This window comes from Scyliorhinus torazame, chromosome 8 (assembly GCF_047496885.1).
Source record: "Scyliorhinus torazame isolate Kashiwa2021f chromosome 8, sScyTor2.1, whole genome shotgun sequence".
Taxonomy (NCBI): Eukaryota; Metazoa; Chordata; class Chondrichthyes; order Carcharhiniformes; family Scyliorhinidae; genus Scyliorhinus; species Scyliorhinus torazame.
The window spans coordinates 103,162,273-103,186,693 of NC_092714.1; the positions used below are offsets into that span (position 1 = coordinate 103,162,273).

A 24,421-nucleotide genomic window follows, 5' to 3' on the forward strand; every position below is an offset into this window, starting at 1 on the left:
ACATAGTGATATGTCGGCATGCCAGTTTTGTTATGGAGGTGGGGTTTCTAGCTGGTGGCACATAAGGACAAGGCTCCTGGACAAAGAGGACAGGGAATATGTCGGAGGTTCCTGGAAGGGGGGTTGTGAGGTATATGCTATTAGGTGGAGTGTTGTTGGCATATAAGGGTTTGGGGACAGATGTCAGGGGTCAAGGACAGGAGTGATGCTCGGGTCACACAGGTGGTTGTTCACCCTAGCAGCTCGAAGGTCGTCGTTCATCTTCTTCCTGTATTGCCGTCAGTCCTCTTGGTGAGGCTGCCAGCACTCACTGCCTCTGCCACCTTAACCCAGGCTTTAATCATTCCAGCTGGCTGTTTTCTCTGCCCACCCTGGGGAAGAGAATGTCCCTCGTCTCCTTGATGCGTTGAACATCCTGTGGATGTCTGCATCAAGGAAGCATGGGCGTGTAGGTCTTTTAGTAGCCATCTTCTTGGCTGGAATGAGAGATTGAGGCGAGTGGAGCATTTAAAATCTGCTCCAGCTCGGGAGGCTCATAATGCGATATCTGACCCCAGCAAATCACACCCCTGGAGAATTGGGACTTGGGCAAGATGCATGTGGGCAACATGCTGGTCCATTTTCATGGACGGAATTGTGCCTCCACAGTGCGCCTAGCAGGGGTGCAAAAATGTTCTGATTCTTTGCTGGAGGCAGCACTCTGAAAGAAATAATTTGTGTGTCAATGAGGGAAAAGTGTGTATGTGAGAGAGAGAGAGGTAGGGAGTCTATGTGTGTGTGAGAGAGGGGAAGGTGTGTGGGAGAGGGAGGTGTGTTGTTAGAGAGAGAAAGTGTATGTATGTGTGTGAGAGGTAGAGAATGTCTGTGTGTGTGTGAGAGAGAGAGGGAGTGTGTATGTGAGAGAGGGAGGAGTATGTATTTGTGAGAGAGTTTGTGTGAGATAAAGCAAGATAGAGAGTGTGTGGGTGAGAGAGACGGAATGTGTGCGTGAGAGAGACAAAGAGGAAGAAGGTGTGTGTATGAGAGAGAGAGGGAGTGTGTGTGTGTGCGCGAGAGAGAGAGGGAGGGAGAGAGAGATAGGGCGAGAGTGTGTCTCCGTGTGTGAGAGGGAAGAGCATGTGTGTAAGAGAGAAAGAGGGAGTGTGTGTGTGTGGGTGAAAGTGGGAGAGAGGCGTGTATATAAGAGAGGGATAGAGAGAGGGGGGGGAAGAGTGTGTGTGTGAGATATATAGGGAGAGAGAATGTGTGTGTGAAGGAGAGGAGAGAGTTTGTGTGTGGGGGAGAGGGGTATGTGTGTGTGTGCGCCTGGATCACTCCCAGTCTCGGGACTCTCAGACACCCTCACCCCCACATACCAACATGCACTCTCATTTACTCTTGCAGTGGATGAGGGTGACTGAGTAAATACCCCGAGCATGGGAGTGAGCTCGTCACACACATGTTCGCTCTCTTACAGTCTAATAGTCATTTTTAAATTCATTATTCTCTTTGAAAAGATGTTAGGCGGGATTCTCCCTTGCCCACGCCGTAATCGGGAACAGCGATTGGGTGGAGAATAGCTCCCGACGCGGAAATTGTGGCAGGCATCGGTTTGACGCCGTGTCGCAATGCTCCGCCCCCTCCAAACTGGCATCATCGCGATGCACGACACGCGCAGTTGCAACCGCATTCGCCTCTCATTATCGGGCGCACCCACGATGCTCCGCCTCCGATGGGCTGAGTTCCCGATGGCGCGGTCCACATGTGGTCTCAACAGTCGTGAGCCTGTTGTGGCGGCTGCGGAGACAGAGAGAGGGCTTATGGACCGTGTTCAGCACCACCATACTTTGCCAATAGTCGTGTCGCTGGCCAGGGGGCTTCTGCCAGGGCTGGGGGAGAAATGAAGGGTGGCCAGGAGGTGGGCTGTGGGGTCGGGGTGATGTGTAAGTGGTCCAGCACAACCGCCGCTATCTTTCCAGGCACGATTGGTGCGTGTGTGGGGGTGTAAGTGTACGTGTGGCTGCAGCTTATCAGCCCTGCATGTGCCCAGCATGGACCCAGCGATTCTCCCACCATTTCTTGCGCGTTCTGCGGGTGTTTCACGTGGCGCCGGTGCTAGCCCCTCGGCGATAGCGGAATCGGTGCGCCGATTGTTCCGTCGTGGAATTCCATGGATGTTCCGTTGGTGTTAGCACTTAGACGCAGGAATGGAGAATCCAGCCCATTCGTTTATTGTTTTGACATTGCTTTATTTCTGCTCAGCAAGTTGTTTCCTTCATAATTTTTCTTGAAATTCATGTTTATTTCTGAAATTTGCTCATCGGCCTCTTGTGTAAGAAAAAGTGGAAATGTGTCCCCCAGTCCGACAGCCAACCACTACACATGCAAAAAGGCTGGTCAAGCCTGGTCTAGGTCAGTTGTATATATCAGGAAAAGCAATGGACCCAACACTGACCCCTAGAGAACTCCATTGCAAACCTTCCTCCAGCCTGAAAATATCCATTAACCATTGTTCTATGTTTCCTGTCACTCAGTCAATTCCGTATTCATGTTGTTAATGACCCTTTTATTTCATGTGCTACAACTTTGCTTACACTGTGGCATTGTATCGAACGCCTTTTGGAGGTCCATGTACGCCACATCAACAGTAGTGTTGTCATCAACCATCTCTGTTACCTCAGCAAAAAACTCCAGCAGATAGTCAAATACGATTTTCCCTTCACAAATCCATGCTGGCTTTCTTTAATTAACCTGCATTTGTCCAAGTAACTATTCAATTTGTCTTGAATTATTGCTTTTAGAGGTTTATACTGACTGGCTGGGTTTATTTTTGCACCCTTTTTTGAACAACCCTGTAATGTTTGCAATTTTCCAATCCTCTCGCACCATCCTGAGTCTATGGAAGACTGGAAAATTATCCATAAACAGCTCCAGTCCTCCTTTTACCACCCTTTTATTATTCATATGTTGGTAGAAGATTTTGGCATTCCCTTTTATGTTAGTTGCCAGTCGCTTTTCATACCCCCTCCAGCTTCTCTTATAAGCTTTTTCTATTTCCCCTCTAAATCTTCATTGAATTATCCACCTGACATCAGTCATAAGCACACTTCTCCATCTTAATCCTCACTTTTCTCGTGCTCCGATGAGCTCTGGGTTTGTTTGTGCTACCTTTCCTTTTTTGTGCGAATACAGCTTTACTGTGCCCAAAATATACCTTCTTTGATGGTAGCCCATTGTTCAGTTTCTGCTCTTCCTGCTAGCCTTTGATACAATTTATCTGGCCCAGACCTATTCTTACCCCACTGAACTTTGCTTTCCCTCAGTTAATTATTCTGACACAGGATCGCTCTTTGTCCTATTATCAATTATCGCTGTCCCCTAAGTGTTCTCTTACTGATATTTGATCCACTTGTCCACCTTGTTATCAGAAACTAGTTATTTCCTTTCTCATTGGACGAGAAACATGTTGCTGTAGAAAATTTTCCTGAGCCCGTTCTCACAGTTACAACATCATAATTCCATATGGCCATCTGCACCTCTAACTCACCAATCTTATTATCACACTTCATGCATTCAAATACATGCACAGTAACCCTGATTCATTTTATTACTTTCTCCCTACTCTAGTGTTATCTGTCTCTCCCAGTATTCTGTGCACTTTTGTTATTCCTCACTGACATTGTCCCCTGAGTCCCATACCCCTGCCAAGTTAGTTTGAACCCTCCCACTAGCACCACCAAATGGTTCCACAATTGACTTTGTTCTGGCTCTGATTAAGTGCAAACTGTTTGGCTAGTACAGGTCCCATCTCCCTCAGAGCAGGTCTCAATGTCCCTGGAATCTAAAGGCCTCCCTCTTGAACCATCTTTCCTGCACACATTCTTTATTCTCCCATTTCTATACTCAATTCCATGTGATATTGGGAATGATCCAGAGGTTAATACTTTTATAGACCTGCTTGCTACTTACCTACCCAGCACCCTAAATTTTGCCTGGCTCTCTCTTTCGGCCTATGTCATTTTTACTAATGTGTACTACGACTGCGGCGTGGTGGCACAGTGATTAGCACTGCTGCCTCGCAGCACCAAGGACCCAGGTTCAATTTTGACCTCGGGTGACTGTCGGTATGGAGTTTGCACTTTCTCCCAGTGTCTGTGTGGGATTCCTCCAGGTGCTTTGGTTTCAGCCCATAGTACAAAGATGTGCAGGTTATGTGGATTGGCCATGCTAAATAGCCCCTTAGTGTCAAAGGGTTAGGTGGGGTTAAGGAGATGGGGCGGGGGAGTAGTTCTGGGAAGGGTGCTCTTTCAAAGGGTCGGTCCAGACTCGGTGGGCCGAATGACCTCCTTCTGCACTGTAGAGATTTTATGATGCCATGACTGCTAGCTGTTTGCCCTCCCCCATCAGAGTGCTCTGCACCTGCTCAGTGACATCAATGATCCTGCCGCCAAGGAGACATCACACCAGCCTGTGTTATATGGTACTAGAGTGTCATTTGCTCAACTATTTTAATGCAAATGGCACTAAAACGTAATTTCCATATTTTGAAGGTCACTTTGAGTTTTGATGAGATAATTATACTTTGCCTGAAGATTCTCGAGGAAATTGTTAACTGTCCCTCGGAAGAGTAATGCTACACATAAATTTGTTCGCATTCTCTTACATCTACTCTGACTGCAGTCTGCTGCCATGCCATCATGTGAGTTGATCCCCATTATTTCCCATCAGAGATCGTAAGGGGATTACATTGAGTTCAGGTCGTGTGTGCTTTCCTACATGTTTAACATTAAATAGCAATACTTTCACTATGATGCCACCTTGCAAAAGTGGCATGCTACTGCATTCTAACACAATTTACAAAGCTGTATGTTTCCTTGTCATCCAGTTCTGGATGAGACAAAATTTACTCCAATTAATCAACGGTATGACCCAAACCTTTGCCTTCCACTACATTCCCTAGACACAGATACCAATCCTCCTGATGCCTCCCTCTGAAGTTGAATCATGGTAGACTAGTACAAAAGGTGAAGTCACACGGGATCAGGGGTGAACTGGCAAGGTGGATACAGAACTGGCTAGGCCATAGAAGGCAGAGGGTAGCAATGGAGGGATGCTTTTCTAATTGGAGGGCTGTGACCAGTGGTGTTCCACAGGGATCAGTGCTGGGACCTTTGCTCTTTGTAGTATATATAAATGATTTGGAGGAAAATGTAACTGGTCTGATTAGTAAGTTTGCAGACGACACAAAGGTTGGTGGAATTGCGGATAGCGATGAGGACTGTCTGAGGATACAGCAGGATTTAGATTGTCTGGAGACTTGGGCGGAGAGATGGCAGATGGAGTTTAACCTGGACAAATGTGAGGTAATGCATTTTGGAAGGGCTAATGCAGGTAGGGAATATACAGTGAATGGTAGAACCCTCAAGAGTATTGAAAGTCAAAGAGATCTAGGAGTACAGGTCCACAGATCACTGAAAGGGGCTACACAGGTGGAGAAGGTAGTCAAGAAGGCATACGGCATGCTTGCCTTCATTGGCCGGGGCATTGAGTATAAGAATTGGCAAGTCATGTTGCAGCTGTATAGAACCTTAGTTAGGCCACACTTGGAGTATAGTGTTCAATTCTGGTCGCCACACTACCAGAAGGATGTGGAGGCTTTAGAGAGGGTGCAGAAGAGATTTACCAGAATGTTGCCTGGTATGGAGGGCATAAGCTATGAGGAGCGATTGAATAAACTCGGTTTGTTCTCACTGGAACGAAGGAGGTTGAGGGGCGACCTGATAGAGGTATACAAAATTATGAGGGGCATAGACAGAGTGGATAGTCAGAGGCTTTTCCCCAGGGTAGAGGGGTCAATTACTAGGGGGCATAGGTTTAAGGTGAGAGGGGCAAAGTTTAGAGTAGATGTACGAGGCAAGTTTTTTACGCAGAGGGTAGTGGGTGCCTGGAACTCACTACCGGAGGTGGTAGTGGAGGCAGGGACGATAGGGACATTTAAGGGGCATCTTGACAAATATATGAATAGGATGGGAATAGAAGGATACGGACCCAGGAAGTGTAGAAGATTGTAGTTTAGTCGGGCAGTATGGTCGGCACGGGCTTGGAGGGCCGAAGGGCCTGTTCCTGTGCTGTACATTTCTTTGTTCTTTGTTCTTTGTTCATATTGTTCACATTCATAACTGACCATGTGCTGGGCTCCTTAATCCATGCGCTTTGGATGTTTTACTTTTACATAAATAGAAGTTGTTGTTTCTAAGAGAGTAAAAGAAATTGCTGAAGAGATAATCATGAAATTGGTACACCTTTACATTGGGACTTTGCCACTACATTATGTAATTTAAAAGTCACCATCGAGTACAAAACCCAAGAAGTACTCACAATAAGGAAGGAGGCAGAACTGTGTTTCTGTGCATTGCAGCCCAATTAAATCACTATCTCCACCACTCCCTGAATCATATCAGCCTCTATTTATAAGATAAAGTCATATCTTGCACTAAAGTATGCAAGTACAGTCAATCATAAGTCAGGGAAGGTTCAATTCGTCAACAAAAAGCATGCTCATATCAGAAATTCTTGTCAGAAAGTCACCTTTCCATAATTATTAATTGATCCCAGAGCCAACACACAGGGACAAATTGATTCTAAACCACATGCTTTTAAATGAAAATGCTACAAAGCATGGCAGGGTAACTTTCTAAAAACTACAAGCAAAATCTATTAGACAATAAGCAGTTAGATATCTCACTCTGATGACCTTAGTTTACTTCCGATCACAGTCTTTGCACTGTAATAAAAAAAAAAACACTTGCTTAGAAGAAGAATGGTATGCTGTTATTAGGAAATAAGTCCCACTGAAAAGGCTAAAGAAAATATATGAGCCTAATTAGCTCTTAATGTGAGCAGCCTGAATTCCCAGGTCCTCTCTGTTGGGTATCCTTTAAACATTTGTGCCTCCATAATTTACAAAAACAATCAGAATGGATATATCCTATTTCTGCTATCTTACTGGCACTCTAGATAAAGCATCAGTACACTCTCACTTATTGTGCTTGGTCAAATACAAGATCATAGAAATAAAATGTGTCCCATCAAATTAATACAGTGTAATAGATGTAAGCTTTATATGTTTAGCTTGAAGGAAGACATTTAATGAATCCTTCTTCTTTGGGTTGAACTTTGCACATCTGTCTTTCACAAAGTCTACTGCACTTTGATAAGTGCAGCTGCCTTCGTAGGATGTTGAAAACATGACTGAAGGGCTTTAGAACTTTTAGGGAAAAGTTGTAAAGCTTTTGGAGTCATTTTGAGAAGTAGGATACAATTTTGGAAAGCTTCAGGTCCCCTTTGGGAAAGGTAAAGTGCCCTTTGGGATTGGTAAGAGTAGGCATGAATGGGTGTAAAAAAATGATTAGCTCTGTGGAACTGTCATGCTTTTGAGGCATTTCAATCTTCTGCCCTTTAAATAAATAAGTCTATAGTTTTTTAAAAAATGTACTCTGACTGTTGACATAAACCCAAGAGATAGCATCACATGTTTTGTGCTGCATGACTGATTCCACAACCAATCATTATCACAGGAGGGTGCTTGTCAGTTCATAGCTTGATTAGCAACTCCAAGTGGTTATAAAGACTTTGATGTGGGACTATGAATACAAATGCTTGTTTTTTTAATGAGGGATTAAGTACTTGGATGAAATGTTTGCTTTTATAGGGGACTAAGTAGTTAAAGGAATTGAAGTGTATTGAATGGGCTTTTGTGAAAGAGTGTTTTTCAAAAGCAAGTATGTAACATACACTTAGAACTTTGTTTTGCAGTGAGCGGCACAATGGCACAGTGGTTAGCACTGCTGCCTACGGCACTGAGGACCTGGGTACGATCCTGGCCCCGGGTCACTGTCCATGTGGAGTTTGCACATTCTCCCTGTGTCTGTGTGGTTTCACCCCCACAACCCAAAGATGTGCAGGGTAGGTGGATTGGCCATGCTAAATTGCCCCTTAATTAGAAAAAAATGATTGGCTATTCTAAATTTTTAAAAAAGAACTTTGTTTTCCTTCATCTAACCATGGCTCCGGAGATGTAGCCTTGGTGGATACTGGTTGAGTTGGCTTGGAGGAAGTAAGGGTTATGTGTTGGGACGAGTTTGCACTAAATTGACATCACACAAAGAACGGGCCATGGGGGTGGGTAGTGGAGCATAGGTTAGCATGGAGTGTATGAAAGACCATGATGCAGCATGAGGTTGACATGGCTGGGATATACAGAGTATGTGGGGGGTGAGGGGTGAGTCATGGAAGGCTGTTTCTTATTGACATTTCTTAGAAGCCCTGGAGCACTGAGGCGGGCCATTCATAGCCTGCTTCTGTATACCCTCCACCCAGCTGGAACCAAAATTTGAACATCTGTAGCACTTTCTCCCAAGTCAGGTTTGCGGAGTTGAGAATTGCCCCAACTCTGCATTACTGACTCACAAGTGAAAATTCCTCCAACAATGTGTGCCTGGGTCTCCAGTGGTTGAGATGTAATGTATGTCTGAGTCGCTAGCTATTTAAATTAAGTGTATGTCTGGGCCTCTGGTTTCATACATGTAGTGGGTGTCAGGTTGGCTAGATGCAGTATTTGTGACTGAATTTAGTTGCTGGATACAGTGTGTGTCTGAGTCTCTGACTAATTAGATGCCGTGAGTGTGTCTGATTCCCTCACTGTCTAGATGCAGTGTTGTGACCGAATCTCGGATTGTTTAGATACAGTGCATCACTACCAATTATGTTGCTTTATCCTTTCAGCCATTTTGTTCAGAATTAGGAAATCCTATGTCCATACCCTTATCCCAGCATCAATCCGTATAAATGAACAATTGAGTCTATAAGTGTGGCCCTGGGACAAGGGATATTGATTTATCCGTATAATGGTGATAATGATTCAATTGCCCAGATCAGAAGTAAAACAGTATAATTGTACAGCTAATCCCCATTTAAAGTAGTGTCGAATGTAGTGACTTTGTTACTATGAAGTTAAAAAATTTATATCCATTTATCTGCTTTACCTTCTCCAATTATGAGATAGTTGGGAACCATGTACAAATGTTTTTTTTATAGTTACCAGGGGAATCAATAAAAGGGCTGTTTCCCCATTTTCTCGAACTTTCAGATTAGGTTCTGGTCTCTACGTCCCCCACCCCGCACCATGGGAAATGTTGCCAGCTAAGGTTTTGGCTGTGACCCAGAGGAAGATTTGTGCAGACAACCTGACTATTTTAAGGGATGAAACAAGTTCAGATGAGTGAATATAAGGGAAATGGACCTTGCAAAAATATGCGACTATTTCTTGGGGATGTATTTTGTCGCTTTATTATAGGGCAATCAGGAAAAACAAAACAAGTCCTATTTGGTTCTTTACCACATGCCAGAGAATGTAGAAGAATTATTTACCTTGTGTTTTCTTTATTGCAAGTTTATGTTTTGTACTGAGGTCAAAATTCTTGGGTTCGGAATGAATCTTCTGATATTACATACATTAAAATGGGAAAACCTGTTGCAGTATTAACAGCTTTGATTTAAGCAGTGGTTTCCAGGAAGGTATCTATTAGGTAAAATGGTGTGTTCCTTTATAATGTGAATTTCCTTCCACTGTCAATTTGTAAAGTCACAATTTATGAAATTGGCATTTGGAAGATCTTAAATCCAGTTTTTATAGCTGCCTTTATGTTTCCTCAATGCCTGTGCCAGTCAAGGTTCAATGCAGCCAGCCAATACAGAAGACCTGGGACAAATGAGTCTTTTTGGCTGCAATCAGCTGGTTCAATTACTGCTAATTAGGAACCTGCGTCACTGGCACAGGTCTTAGTGCAAGATGATTTTTCAGCCCACCTGTAATGCTATCCCTATTTCTAAGAGCTTTCAGTTTTTATGCTAAACAAGAATACTTTACACCTTGTGGATGAATATGGGCAGTTTTAAAAGTAGTACTTACTTGATGTAGTAGGGCACTTTATTAGGAGATATTGCCCGCTCCCAAGGATCCTGGACAGAAGCTGGAAACAAGAAGCCAAAGGAAAAAAGGTCATGCCCAGAGTAAATAAAAAAAGTTAATCATTAAAATGCCTATTTTTACACTCAGCTCAGCAGATCTCCCTCTATTTGCTCAGCTGCCCATGAAGAAGGGAAGGATTAATTTAGCGGACTGAGAATTTTTTCTATAACTTGTTTGAAATTGAACCCTTTCAACCGCAAAAATAATGGTGCAGCACATGGGTTACAAACCAGAAGAATCGATAACTACATTGTGGATTGTTTTTAATGCCATCGTTCCATCTCATACCAAAAAACAAACAGTAAAAACATATTTAATAAATCAGATTATCTAGAAATGTTGCCTTATGCACTGCGATGATTATAACTAGAATATCAGTATGATGCAAAACATCCAAAAATGAACTTTGTAAAATACGCTGAATGAAACCATTGAAAAGCAAATACAGGACAGAATTTTCCCATTTTGAGACTAAATGCTGTGGTCAGGAAAGTGTTTCCTGCTGCAGCAGCTAGCTGGAAACCATATCCAATCATCCGGCCCAAACCTCATTAATTATGCACCCGGGTGTTTCATGCCATATTCTATGGTGGGGCAGGCCTGGATGGTGTGTAGTCTTCCGTTGTGTCCGGGTGTCATATCGAAAATGTGTTCAACATCACTGACCCACTATTGAAGAAGAAGGTGGACCTGAAGCCAGGTGGGACCTTGTTTCCACCTGAAAATGAAGAAAGATTCCCAGGACCTCTCTGAGATCAGAAGATGGACATCCTGAGAATGAAGATGGATCTTCTGGAACATTCTGATGCTGGAAGAAGGTGTCCCTTCCAGACACCGAATTTGGAATGTCCACCTGCAGATGCTCCCCCGACCCACTGCTGTGATGTTCCATGGTTGGGCCTTCATCTGCAGCCTATTAACTGGATGCAAATGAGGTTCACGCTGGCCTCTGGGGGAATTTCCAACCCGCCAGGCAGGCACCAGCAGAAAATCCCATTGTAAATTCATGGCGGCATGGAATTGATTTCTGGGTCTCCCACCATCGAACACATCTCCGGAGAGTTTGGGAGAATTCCGCACACAGTGTAATGCTCTTGTTTTGCTCGGGCCCTATTCTGACACAAAGTGTAGTGAGATTAGAGAATAAATATTCAAGTGTTATGTCAAATCCTTCAAAACTTCAAAAAACCCAAATCCATGACTGCTCGTCTGATGAAATTAGGGTTAGAACTGGGACCTAAATGACCTTCACACTGGACCAAATTATACTTTTACACAGGTCATCTTTTGAACATCCCTGCTCTGCAAATAATTGTCAAGTATGGCTCAGTGGTATTATACTCACCTCTGAGCCAGGAAGTGTGGGTTTGAGTTCCACTCCAGAGACTTGATCACTGAGGGAGTGTTGAAATGTCAGGGTGCCAAGTTTCAAATGAAATCTTGAACGGAGACCATGGGTGCAATTCTCCCATCGGGAGACTAAGTTCCGACGCCGGAGTGAAAACCGGAGTGTTTCACTCCGGTGTCAGAGGCCGCTCCCAGCCCCCTATTCTCCCGTCCCCAGGGGGCTAGGAGCGGCGCTGCGTCATTTAAGCGCGCCGGGCCTTGGCACCGCGTAAAAGTGGCGCCGCATAAATGACACGACCAGCCCGGCGTAAATGACATCATCCGCGCATGCGCGGTTGCTGTCCTCTCCGCGGCTGCCCCGCAAGATGTCGAATGGATCTTATGGGGCGGCGGAGGAAAGGAGGTCCTCCTTCAGAGAGGCTGGCCCACCGATCGGTGGGCACCGATCGCGGGCCAGACCCCTTTTGAGGCCCCCCCCCCGGTGCAGGAACCCCACCCCCCCAGCATTCCCACACTGTTCCCGCTGGCAGCGACCAGGTGTGGACGGCACTGGCGGGAACCTGTCGTGTTGGGCTGGCCGCTCGGCCCATCCTGGCTGGAGAATCGCCGCTCGCCCGTTATCAACGGCAAGCGGCGATTCGCCCAGCGGCCAGCCGTGATTCTCGCCGCACCGGTTTGGGGGGCGTGGGAGAATCACGTGCAGGCGACGTGGCAGGACTCGTGCGTGGGGGGGGAGAATTCCTCCCCAAATCTGGCCTCTCAGGTAAAAGTACCCCTATTTCAAAGATTTCCTGGTTGTTACTCAAGATCTAAAACTGATGAACTGGTCAATATCACATTGCTATTTGTCAGTCTGTGCTGTGTGCCTCACATTACAACAGTGATTTCAAAATTGCTGTAAATCTCTTTGGGACATCCTGAGATTGTGAAGAGTACAAGTGTGGACCCAGTGGCTCACTGTGCAAAAGTATCATTTGGTTCAGTGTGAAGGTCATTTAGATCCCAGTTCTAACCCTAATTTCATCAGACTAGCAGTCATGGATTTGGGTTTTGTGAAGTTTTAATGCTGCCCAAAATAAATTGCCAAAGCGTACTGGAGTCTGTCACAAGGAAAACATTTTTAACTGGAATTTTTGCTCCAGATCTACCTGGAGCTGGTAAGGAAGAGTACCAGTGTAAGTTTAAACAGGGTAGAGAGTTATTGAGAGACATTTATTCAGCCACTCTCTCAAAATTGGCGCTGAAATTATCGAGTTAGTTATCGATATAGTTGCAAAAGTGTTCCCCAACTTGTGAACCTCACTATTTCTACTGTAAATAGATGGAAAAGTAATTTTGAAAATGCTTGTACTATTCCAATGAGAAAGGAGGCCACAAGAATATCAATAAATTGTACAATGGCACCAGCAGACAATGTTCATGAAGCTGCCAGAGCAACCTTTACAGGAAGGAAAGGGGTCCAGTGAATGATCTATTGGCATCATTATAGTGCACCATGAATATTCACAAACTTGCTTCCGTTTTGTTTACTGGTATAAATAATGCAGAGTTAATGAAGTTCCCATATGTACATGATTTTAATTTTTAAAAGGAAAATCGTATGGTCAGTCCATAAGAACATTTATAAACTTTATTATAAATTCCAATCAGAAAATCTGCCATACAATACCAGAACCAGACTGCCGCCTAGTATAATACAGTCCTACTGAAGGAGGTGCTCTCCATCATACAGCAGGACTGATGCCACAGCTGTTCAAATCAAACTGTACATGTTCATCTAAGACACAGTTCTCAAATAGTTAGCAAAGATACCTTAAGTCTAGTAAGTGCAAATCTCTCCGATGGTCTGTACAGTCATGCGCTGTTTAGCTTACTGATGACCGGGAAATAGTAGTTCATGGTGAAAAGACGTGAAAGACTTGCATTTGTATTGTGCCTTTCACAACCTCAGGATGATCCAAAGTGCTTTCCATACATTTAAATGCAATGATGCTAGTACAGGCTGATATCATGCATGGCACAATTAGGAGGATTTAGAATCCTGACAGTGGCCTTCTCATCCGATCTCCATACCTGGGGCAATTTTAGCAGGCATGTTTTGGACAACCAGTGGTGTCCAAGCACCAGGTAAATAAGGGTCTCATAGAAATTTGCATGATTGAGCGCACAATCTAGCCTAATGTTTTTGTGAGATATCGAGGGAGTGTGATTTGAGGTATCGTCTGCCATGTGGTGCTTCATTATCAAACAGCAGCAAATGGAGCTGAATGCTACAAAATCGTCAGGGAACAATCCCATACCTGACATTATGATGTAGCGAAGACCATTGATGCAGCAGTTGAATATAGTTGACCCATATACTGCAGAGTATTCCAAGCTCATCAAGGCTTATGGGTTTTGCCCTCAACAAGCTAAGGTTTTATCTTTATGACTCTGTTAGCGGCACAGATTTCATTTTACTGATGTTCAGCTCATATATTTGGCACACAGCTTTTGCCGTAGAATATGGCCATGATCTCCAAGAACCCACCCAGAAATTCTCTCATAGAAGGATAGCATGTTCGATGCCTTAAAATGAATGAATTCTGGCAGCTGTCAGGGACCTGAATATCCACTTATATGGATGCGGTGCTTGGTTTAATGGTATAGCACTCTTCCCTGACTCAGTCGATCATGAGTGCGAGTCCTATACCAGGATTTAAACACTTATTTTAAAATTATACCTTTCTGCAGGACCGAGGGAGTGCTACATTGTCAGTGGACCCAGTATACACAGGTGCACATAAAAGATCAAAACACCATTCAAAGAAATGCCAGGAAATTATCCTGATGTAGCACACATTTGTTTCTTAACCAACATCACCCCACTAAAAAAGTTATCTAGTTAGCCAACTGATTGCTGTTTAAGGAATCTTATTGTCTGAAATCTAGTTTTTAAAAATGTATTCTTCCACGAGATGTGGCTAGTCCAGCATTTATTGCCCAGCCATAATTGTCCTTGAGAAGGTGGTGGTGAGAAACCTTCGTGAATTGCTGCAGTCCATGTGGTGTAGGTACACAGTGCTATTTGGGAGGGAGTTCCAGGATTTTAATCCAGCAATAGTGAAGAAGCAATGATATAGTTCCAACTCAGGATGCACGGTAACATAGTGGGTAGCACTGTTGCTTCACAGCGGCAGGGTCCCAGGTTCGATTCCCGGCTTGGGTCACAGTCCGTGCGGAGTCTGCACGTTCTCCCTGTGTCTGCGTGGGTTTCCTCCGGGTGCTCCGGTTTCCTCCCACAAGTCATGAAAGATGTGCTGTTCGGTGAATTGGACATTCTGAATTCCCCCTCTGTGTACCCGAACAGGTGCCGGAATATGGTGACCAGCGGCTTTTCACAGTAACTTCATTATAGTGTTAATGTAAGCCTACATGTGACAATAAAAAACATTTTTTTTAAAAATGAATATGTGTTTTGGTGGGGTACTTGCAAGTGATAGTGTTCCGATGTATCTGCTGATTTGTCCTTACAGGTGGTAGAAGCCACAGGTTTGGAAGGCGCTATCGAAGGAGCCTTGGTGAGTTGCTGCACTGCACTGCATCTTGTAGATGGTACACACTGTTGCTGCTGTGCGTCGGTGCTGGAGGGTCACTCGCATCCATGTTTAAGGGAGTAGATGGGGCTCCAATCAAGCAAGTTGCTTTGACCTGAATGCTGTCACGGCTTTTTGAGTGTTGTTTGAGCTGCACTCAACCAAGCAAGTGGCAAGTATTTGATCACATTCCTGACTTGGAGATGAGCGACAAGCTTTGGGGAGTCAAGAGGGCAGCAACCTCTGACCTGCTCTTATAGGCACAGTATTTATAATAATAATAATCGCTTATTGTCACAAGTAGGCTTCAATTAAGTTCCTGTGAAAAAACCCTAGTCGTCACATTCCGGCGCCTGTTCGGGGAGGCCGGTACGGGAATTGAACCCGCACTGCTGGCCTTGTTCTGAATTACAAGCCAGCTGTTTAGCCCACTGTGCTAAACCAGCCCCTGGAGATGGATTCAAGGGAAGCTGGATAAGCACAAAAGGCAAATGGTCCTGCCCAATTTCTGGTCAGTGATAACCCCTAGTTACTTAATTTACCTGCTTAACAACCATGACTCCAGTTCAAATTTCAGTTGCTGATTTGGAATGTCCTGAGGACTATATAAATGTAATTTCTTTCTTTTTTACTTGCCAGCTGCATGTTGAGAGGTTGCACCACTACTTGTTGACGTATTTGATAGTATTGACTTTGGGAGCAGGTATGGCAATGTCAGTGCAATTTCCTGTTCTCAGAACCTTCAGAAAGCTTCCCATTCTCAGGAGAATTCTCAATGTACAACAAAAAAATTGGACACAGATGTAATCCCTGTCCTGTTCTCCTGTAATGTCCACTCCAAAATATAGGTCATTCGCAATGTTCTCTCTAAGCTGCATATTCATGCAGCAATCCAAACGTTCCCACAAAGGCCCCTTTAAATTATCTCTTCTGTGTGACTTCCTGAAAAAAAATGAATTGCTTGTGCACTTAAACAAATTGCCCATGCATTGCAAAAGTAAAATAGAGGTTACATTGGTGGCAAGCTGAGGAAATTCTGGACTATGGTGTGAAAAATAATGAGAAAAATAAATCATGAATTTCAAGCCGCAATCCCAACTACAATTTGGTCCCACCTTGCCCCCCCCCCCCCCCCAAATCAGGTTTGGGGTTTGCCAAAAGGTAGCAGTCCTAAGCACATGACTTATGTTCCAATAAGTTGAAATACTAGCTCAAATAAAATTAAAGGTTTTCTTTAGTAAAGTGATTGGAAAATATACCACATTAAATGATCTTTTATGACTTTACACCCCAGGCTACATTATATTTGAATAGACGTGTTAATAGAAAAATTCTAAAAAATAATAGATTGCTTTATACATAGAAAGAACTTTCAGAATGTGATTGTAGAACCTGCATTACTTACTGGACAGGAAGTGTTGGGATGTGGGGCCAAAATCCCTATGGGCCTCGTGCAGTTGCTTCAAGCGTTCATCTATGGATACCTGAAGAAAAGAAAAAAGGAATTATTAACATGGTTGAAAGGATGTAGCCAACCACCACCTTTATCAATTGTTATAGCAGTTCTGCATTAACTAGCTTTTTAAGGATCCTGGTATATCAATCTTAATTTCCTATGACCCATAATTTTTCATCTAATTTTACTCCCTTTAGACTAAAAACCTCGACAAACTCCATGACGAGTAATTAAAAAAAAGATTGCTGGGAATGTAACTAATTTCTGATTTAACTCTACTGGGATTTTTCTTCCCTTCCCCTTCCAGTTTTATTATATTATAATACAAAAGAATATAAATACATTTTTAGCAGTAACCAGCATGAGGACTTACTGCCTGCTTACAACCCCTTAGCTAAAAGGCCAATTTAAATGTTTGTGGTAAGTCTGGCTCTTCAAGAATAGGAATGTGTGTGAAGGGAAATAGAACACTTTTTCTTTTCTTTTTGTTACACAGTTAAGTACAACACATCCCACACTGTCGCAGTAACATGCCTTAATCTCAGTCTCAGGAGAGTACTTGCCCAATGCCCTCAACCAATTTCTCCATTTCCTCCAACTATGGGCAATGTGGGCCATCAGCAGCAGGATTCTAGTCCACCACTATCATGCACGGCATATCCCTCAATCCCCTATTATCATCAAGTGGATGATCAACTCTGGTTCAATCAAGCGAGTCGAAGAGTGTGCCATTTGTGGCACAAGGCATACCTCAAAATCAAGTGCCAACCTGATAAAGCTATATACAGCATGATAAGGCATGGCTACATATAGGCGTCATGGTAGCACAGTGGTTAGCACTGTGGCTTCACAGCGCCAGGGACCCAGATTCAATTCCTGACTTGGGTCACTGTCTGTGCAGAGTCTGCACGTTCTCCCCGTGTCTGCTTGAGTTTCCTCCAGGTGCTCCGGTTTCCTCCCACAAGTCCTGAAAGATGTGCTTGTTAGGTAAATTGGACATTCTGAATTCTCCCTCAATGTACCTGAGCAGGTGCTGGAGTGTGGCGACTAGGGGATTTTCACAGTAACTTCATTGCAGTGTAAAGTAAGTCTACATGTGACACTAATAAAGATTATTGTTATTATTATGCTAAACAGCAGAAGCATGATGCTATAGATAAAGTTCAAAAATTCCACAACACTGGAACCTTTGCTTGAAGAGCTTGGTAGTCTTATCTATGACAGCCCTGGATCTGGAGTGACTCATTGAATGCATGCTGTGAGTCTGTGCCTAGTTTCCTGAGAGGAGTCATGAGTCAAGGTGTTCAGTGGATATCTGGTCCCCAAACAGCAAGTCTGACATCGGACAGACTGAATGAATGATCTGGGTTATTGAGGGCTGGCATAGGTTGAAGGCATGATAAATAATGTCAGGATGTGGGGTACAGACTCGAATAACTCAATATTTATGGTCCCACAAGAGTTGCACATCTAAGGAATGAAATGCCTTCCCGGTGTAGTTGAGGGCTTGGTCTTGTCTGGGAGCATGCAGGGCGAATGTATGTGCAGTGAATGACCCCTTGCATCTCAGCAAAATGAATATGTTTTATAAGTTTCACTTCACTCTCCTCCTGCATTGCAGCATCCATTGGAAAAATGAATAATGTTTGGTAGTAAGAACGACCTGTATCTGACCTGCTCAATTACAGTGTTCAAAGCAAACTGTGACATGTTACTGACATCACTCATTGGACATTGGAAGTAGCCCAAGGCATAAGAGTCCAGGACCCAGTGACCTTCAAAATTATATACAGTGCTGTGTTTATCCTAATGCTGGGTTGCAAACCATCTCCAGCTATGAACTTTATCATGGGCCTACCCTTCACCGGGTCAGACATGGGGATTTCCCTGTTGATTGCAGCATTCAGTCCCATTCATAACTCTGCAGCTACTGAAACTGTCAATGCCTGCGCGTGGTGAGACATGAACAACTCTCAGGGTTGGCCTGATAAGTGGCAGGTAACATTTGTACCACGCAAGTCCCAGGCTATGACCATCTCCACAACATGAGAGAAATTACCATTTCCTCTTGACACTCAGTGACATTGCCATCATTGAATCCCTCACCATCTACACTTTGGGTGTCGCCAATAACCAGAATCTGAACTGGACCAGCCATTTAAGTACTGTGGTTACAAAAGTAGATGAGAGGCTAGGGATCCTGTGATAAGTAACTCACCTCCTAGCTCCTCAAAGCCTGTCCACCATTAACAAGGCACAAATCAGGAATGTAATGGAATATTCTTGACATATCTATGCAGTTATACCCATGGCTTTATCGAAAAATGGACAAAACTTTTTAAAAGCAGAATGGAAAATGGTTAGGTGACTTTTTTTCCCCTTTGTTTCTGCAAATATCCCAAGGCTGGGAGTTAGCATGCTTGTCTGGTCAGAATATTAAAATGTAAATGATGTTTTGAAACATTCCCCTGAGAACACTAAAAATGCAATATGTCCTGTTGATTTAACAGTGCAATTGTCCATATAACTACAGGAACTATTGCATAATGACCCCAAAGACTCAGTGATTGCAAAATGAATGTCCACAGAATGGTTTGAGGAAAAACCATTATATCACAAGGAGATGCAAATAGCCAAGATTCAAACCTAATTGTGTGTTGATGCTCATATCGTCAGGGGCAATTTGTATGGTCAATTGGAAAATTGATACTATGGTCACCTGATAGAAACCAGCTATGATTAGAAATACTTCTTAAGACATTTTTACAGAGAAGCCTCATTATCAGTAGTCTGGCAAACAAGGAGAACATACAGGGATGAAATTCTGCTCTGCAAAAGTAGAACCCTGCCTAGAATCCAGCAACAAGCAGAGAGGGTGGGGACAGCCATTTAACAGAATGAATAGTGGCTCGCACTACTGTCTCACCAAAGTGCCAAGGGCCCAGGTTCAATTCCGACTTTGGACGACTGTGTGTAGAGTTTGCACATTCTCCCCGTGTCTGCGTGGGTTTTGTCCGGGTGCTCTGGTTTCCACCCACAGTCCAAAGATGTACAGGTTAGGTGGATTGGCCATGCTAAATTGTCCTTGGTGTCTAAAGTGCGGTGTTATTTGTGTTGCTTGTTTAGGATGGTTGGCGTAGTGTTCCACAAAGACCACAGTAAAACTTTTACTTAAACAAAGCTATGATTTTATTTACACTACTAAACTGGGTTTTGACACTTCGTCCTTTTAGAATATAGAATTGACCAATAACATCTAACTACACTCATCTACTGCTCATCTCACTACTGGTATAACTATAATCTAACCTTCTCACACTAACTGCTTTTATGACCTTCACTAGCTGTCTCCTGCGTACACTCCTCCCCGAAGTTCCAGCATCACTACTTTATGTAGTAGTATCTGCAGCTCCCTCTAGTGGCTATTCATGATACTACATTAACCCTTGTAATGCTGATAGTTATGATAATACCACATAAAGGTTAGGTGGAGTTACGAGGATAGGATGGGTGATTGGCCTGGGTGGATGCTCTTTCAGAGGGCGGTGCAGATTCGATGGGCCAAATGGCCTCCTGCTCTGTAGGGATTCTATACCTACCAATCTGAACAAGCAAGCCAGATCTTTACAAAAGGGTTTCAACTCCACCTCAAATGGAGCTAAACTAGAAACTTGCTGCTGCAAGGAATAAGCCACTCCAAATTCATGGCCAGAAACTTCTAGCCTTCACCTTCAAAAGTGTAATAGTGACTTTTTGGATGCTTTAAAAACCTAAGTGCATGCTACCTATTTTGTAATCACCTTTTCTTGTATGCATGTGTGAGTGGGTGCTGTTGCAAATACACGTGGTTGTTTAGAAATAAACATTTATTCTACCTTTCTGAACTTAAGAGAAAACCTACCTTTGTGTCTGTTATTGAGAGTTGAGAGGTTTAAGCACTTCTACTTTAAAACACATTTTGTTGTGGTCAGTCAAAAGGTGGAAAAGGAAAGGCGGAAACATCCTAACATCTGTCTGTAACACTCTCCACTTGCCTGGATGATTGCAGCTCAAATAACACTTGAGAAACCCAACAGCATACAGGACAAAGCAACCCATTTACCACTTTCAATATCCATTCCTTCCAGGACACGCAGTAGCATCAGTGTGTACTATTTATAATATGCACTCTAGCAACTCGCCTAGGTTCCTTCAACATCTACTTCCAATCTTATGACCTGCTACCACCTCGAGAAACAAGGGCAGCAAGAATATAGGAATATCAAAATCCTGGAACTCCCTCCCTCACTTGCAGGACTGCAGTGGTTCAGGAAGGTGGCTCACCACTAATTTATCAAGGGCAATTCAGGATGGGAAGTAAATGTTGGCCTTGTTGCAATGGCCAAATCCCATGAATGAAAATGTTTTAAAATCTTGATTGAGTAAGTGACCAATGTTATTCACCTCTCCCTGGAGAATTAAGCCACCTAATGCAGTGGAGGTAGGAAATCAGTAGAGCTGGATTCTCCGCAGCCACGCGCCAAAATCGCGTTTGGCACGGGGGCGGAGAATCCAATTTGCTGCCGAAATCAGGCCCGCCGCCGGTCCGGCGATTGTCCGGATCCCGAAAATGGTAGTACTCCGTGCGGCTGGGGGGCCATTGTCAGAGGCCTGCCCAACGATCCTCTGCTCCCAACTGGCCGAGTTCCCGACGGTGTGGAACTAACATGCTATGGCTGGTCGGGACTCTCGCGTGGCGGTTGCGGACTCAGTCCACGGACGCCCTGGTGGGGAGCAGGGGGATCGGGCACAGGGGGATCCTTATGGGCGGCTAGGGGAGAGATCAGGCCGGACAGATCCTCGGGCGCGCGGCCGATCGGTGGGGGCCTACATCTTCAAGATGCCTCCGCGGTCCGGGTCTGCCATGGCGCTCGGCGCGGCCGCTGGAGGCCGCAGCCATGCGCATGCGCAGACTCAAAACTGGAAGTGCGAGGGCCCATATCCGCAGCCAAAGCTGCGTGAAGCACTCCGGGTCCCTGCTAGCTAGCCCCCTGAAAGCTTGTATTTGTTTCAAGAAACTCGGGAGTGCAATGCCAGCGTTTTTATGCCAGCGTGTGGACATAGCCCCATTTTGGGAGAATCCAGCTCCAGGTTCCTGTAGTCCCTCACAGTGTAAAGCCTCCTCTACCCTTCCCTCCTTTATTCTTTTTTAGCAGATGTCTGTTGTTGTTGCCCTTGATGTCATAGCCCCAAAATCAGCATAACACACATCAAGTCTAAACATAGACTTACTTTCATGGAAATGAGTATCCCTGTAAATATCACGGTTGTAGTATGCTTTCCAACTGTTAAAGTAGTGACTTCATGGCTGAGGTTCAGGCCAGGAAATCACACATTTCCCCACATGAATTTAGCAAAATGTCCTATTTCAGTTTCAGGATGCTCATATTAATATTTAAATGAATTATGTGCTCATTACAGCAACCCACCAGGGCTGGCTAAAAATCTCTCAGAAACAGTTTAACACAGGCCCCGGATCACATTCAAACTGTAGATAGGGCTGTCATCTTGTTAACTTTGGATCAAAACTTTTCTAACCTTTCAGGTGGGACCACCCTCCTGCTTGCTGGAAGGGATAGAGTTGGAGGGAGGGGATCATTTCAGCGATCTATGGGAGGATTTGGGAGGAGGATAAGACGTCTCTGGAGGGGGTGAAGGCTAAGTGGAAGGAGATGCTAGGGATGGCGCTGGAGGAGGGGTTATGGTGTGAGGTGCTGCGAAGCGTGAATGCCTCAACTTCCTGTGCGAGGCTGGGGTTGATACAGCTAAAGGTTTTACACAGTGCACACCTGGCGAACCCGAGGAGAGCTGGCTGTTTGAGGGGGCAGAGGATATTTGTGAGCGGTGTGGGAGGGGCCCAGCCAATCATGTACACATATTCAGGTCCTGCCTGAAATTGGAGAAATTTTGGAGGTCGTTCTTCAGCACCATGTTGGCGATCCTGCATATGGATCTAGAGTCCAGTCCCCTGAGGACCATATTCGGGGTGTTAGACTTTCTGGAGTTGCAGAAGGGAGCGGGGGCAGATGTTTTAGCGATCAACTCGTTGATCCTCATAGGCGGGTTCTGTTGGAGGGTAGGTTAGCTTCTCCACCCTGTGGCTCGGTGTGGCTGGGCAATTTAAAGGAGTTCTTGCATTTAGAAAAGGTGAAATTTGTTTTAAGAGGGGTTCCATAAAAGATGGAGCTTGTTTATACTGCATTTCAGGGAACTGGTTACCATCAACTGCTAGTGGGATGGGGAGGGGATGAGGTTGGTTGGGATGTTGGGGAAGTTGGTGGGTTATTTTGTTTGGTGATGTTGTATGTGTTAAATGTTAAAATTTGAATAACATTTTTAAAAAAAACTTTGGGTCAAAACATGTACAACCATGTGGAATTTAGGGACTCAGATCATTTTCAAAGAAAGATTTGCATTTATATAGTGCGGGTGTCCCAGAGAACCTTACAGCCAATTAAGCACTTTTGAACTGATCTCTATAGGAAACATAGCACCAATTTACACACAGCAAGCTCCCACAAACAGTAATATGAGAATGACCAGATAATCTGTTTTTGTGTTGTTGATTGAGGGATAAATATTGGTCAAGATACCAGGGATAACTTCCTTGTTTTTTTTAACTAGTCATGGGATCATTTATGTTCACCTGAGTTATGACAACTCAACACTGCAGCAGTCCGCCAGTACTGCAATAGAGTATCAGTTTTGATTTTTGCGCTCAAATCCTCGATTGGAACTCGAACCCACAACCTTATGAGTCAGTCATGAGAGTGCTACCAACTGAGCTACTGCAAAAATGCAGCCAGATTGCAATTTTAGGAATAAATAGGAATTAGTATTGATTCGCTCACCATTCTGGTCACATTTTTGAACAATACAAACATTAACAACGATTACAAAGATTTAGTTGTCTTGTAACTTACTCCGTAATCATTCCAATACAGTACTATACATCACATCATTGCAACAAAATGCAGTGCTTTTTAAGGATTGAAATGCCCAAGATCAGACCACTTCAATCACCAGAGAATCTTTGCCATAAACATCAGCTCTGATCAAGATTTTTTTTGGTAACCTACACGACTACTTCAATCATTTGAAAATACTTTCTTTTCCTGCTTACTTCCAGCTGCCGAAACAACACAAAGCTTTTTCATTTGGATCAATATTGAATGTGATTTGATCTTCTCTCCTTTCTTTCATAGCAAAGCAGCTTCAAACAGACTCTCGTCTCCTATCCAAAGATAATTACCAAATTAAATTACAAATAGATTACCATTGATGTAGTTAATAAAAAACAGAAAGGATTTGACTGTTTATTAACCTACAAAATACCATAAACCTGACATGCATTATCCGAGATGTACTAAATAGGGTACAAAGCTGAAAATTAAACAAATTATCTTCAATAACATGCTGGAAGAATTGTCACAACAAAGGATCAAAAATCTTGCAATTGTTTATAAATTATGTTTTTAGATTCAAAAATATTTGATTAATGGCTGCTTCCTTGCAAAGTTTTCAATCTTCACTTTACATTTTATTTGCAGAAGTGTACTTGAGAGAAATTCTCTGAGAATATTGATGCAAGGGCTTTATAATTTAAACAGATTCCTCCAACTACCTGACAGAATGCAAACTGGTTATTCCAGCAGATTTTATGAAGAATCTGTTGCAGAAGGAGTTAGCTCCAAGAAACTGCTGAAGCTGCACAGCTCTGTGAACTAACATTGGAGGAATACTTATTGCTCACTGGTGGACTGAATGTTACAGTGAATAATGTATCAGCCCTGGGACCTGTGCTCAAATCCAACCGAAGATGAAGAGGAAGTTTTCTCTCTGACTGTTGTCAGCAAATTGAGTTTGAGGTCTTGTGAAAAGGAGCTTCCAGTGAATGTGAATCTACAGCATAAGTACTCCTCAGATTCAGGTCGCTCATTTAGAGATGGATGACCCAAACACAAAATAGGAAATTCACGCCAATGTTTTATTGGG

General features: G+C 43.8%; 1 protein-coding gene across 15 annotated transcripts in view; it reads right to left on the reverse strand.

The window, feature by feature from the left end:
* The window catches only part of dmd (dystrophin), a 3,042,490-nt gene that overhangs the window by 246,597 nt on the left and 2,771,472 nt on the right, over positions 1 to 24,421 (reverse strand). For 11 of the 15 annotated variants that reach the window (XM_072513983.1, XM_072513987.1, XM_072513978.1 and 8 more), the window contains 3 exons: positions 16,337 to 16,415; positions 9,950 to 10,010; positions 6,725 to 6,763 (listed from right to left, as the gene is read on the reverse strand). In XM_072513983.1, coding sequence (XP_072370084.1) covers positions 6,725 to 6,763; positions 9,950 to 10,010; positions 16,337 to 16,415 — 179 coding nt within the window. The remainder of the gene's footprint in view (positions 1 to 6,724; positions 6,764 to 9,949; positions 10,011 to 16,336; positions 16,416 to 24,421) is intronic. The other 4 variants (XM_072513980.1, XM_072513991.1, XM_072513990.1 and 1 more) reach the window with 2 other exon arrangements.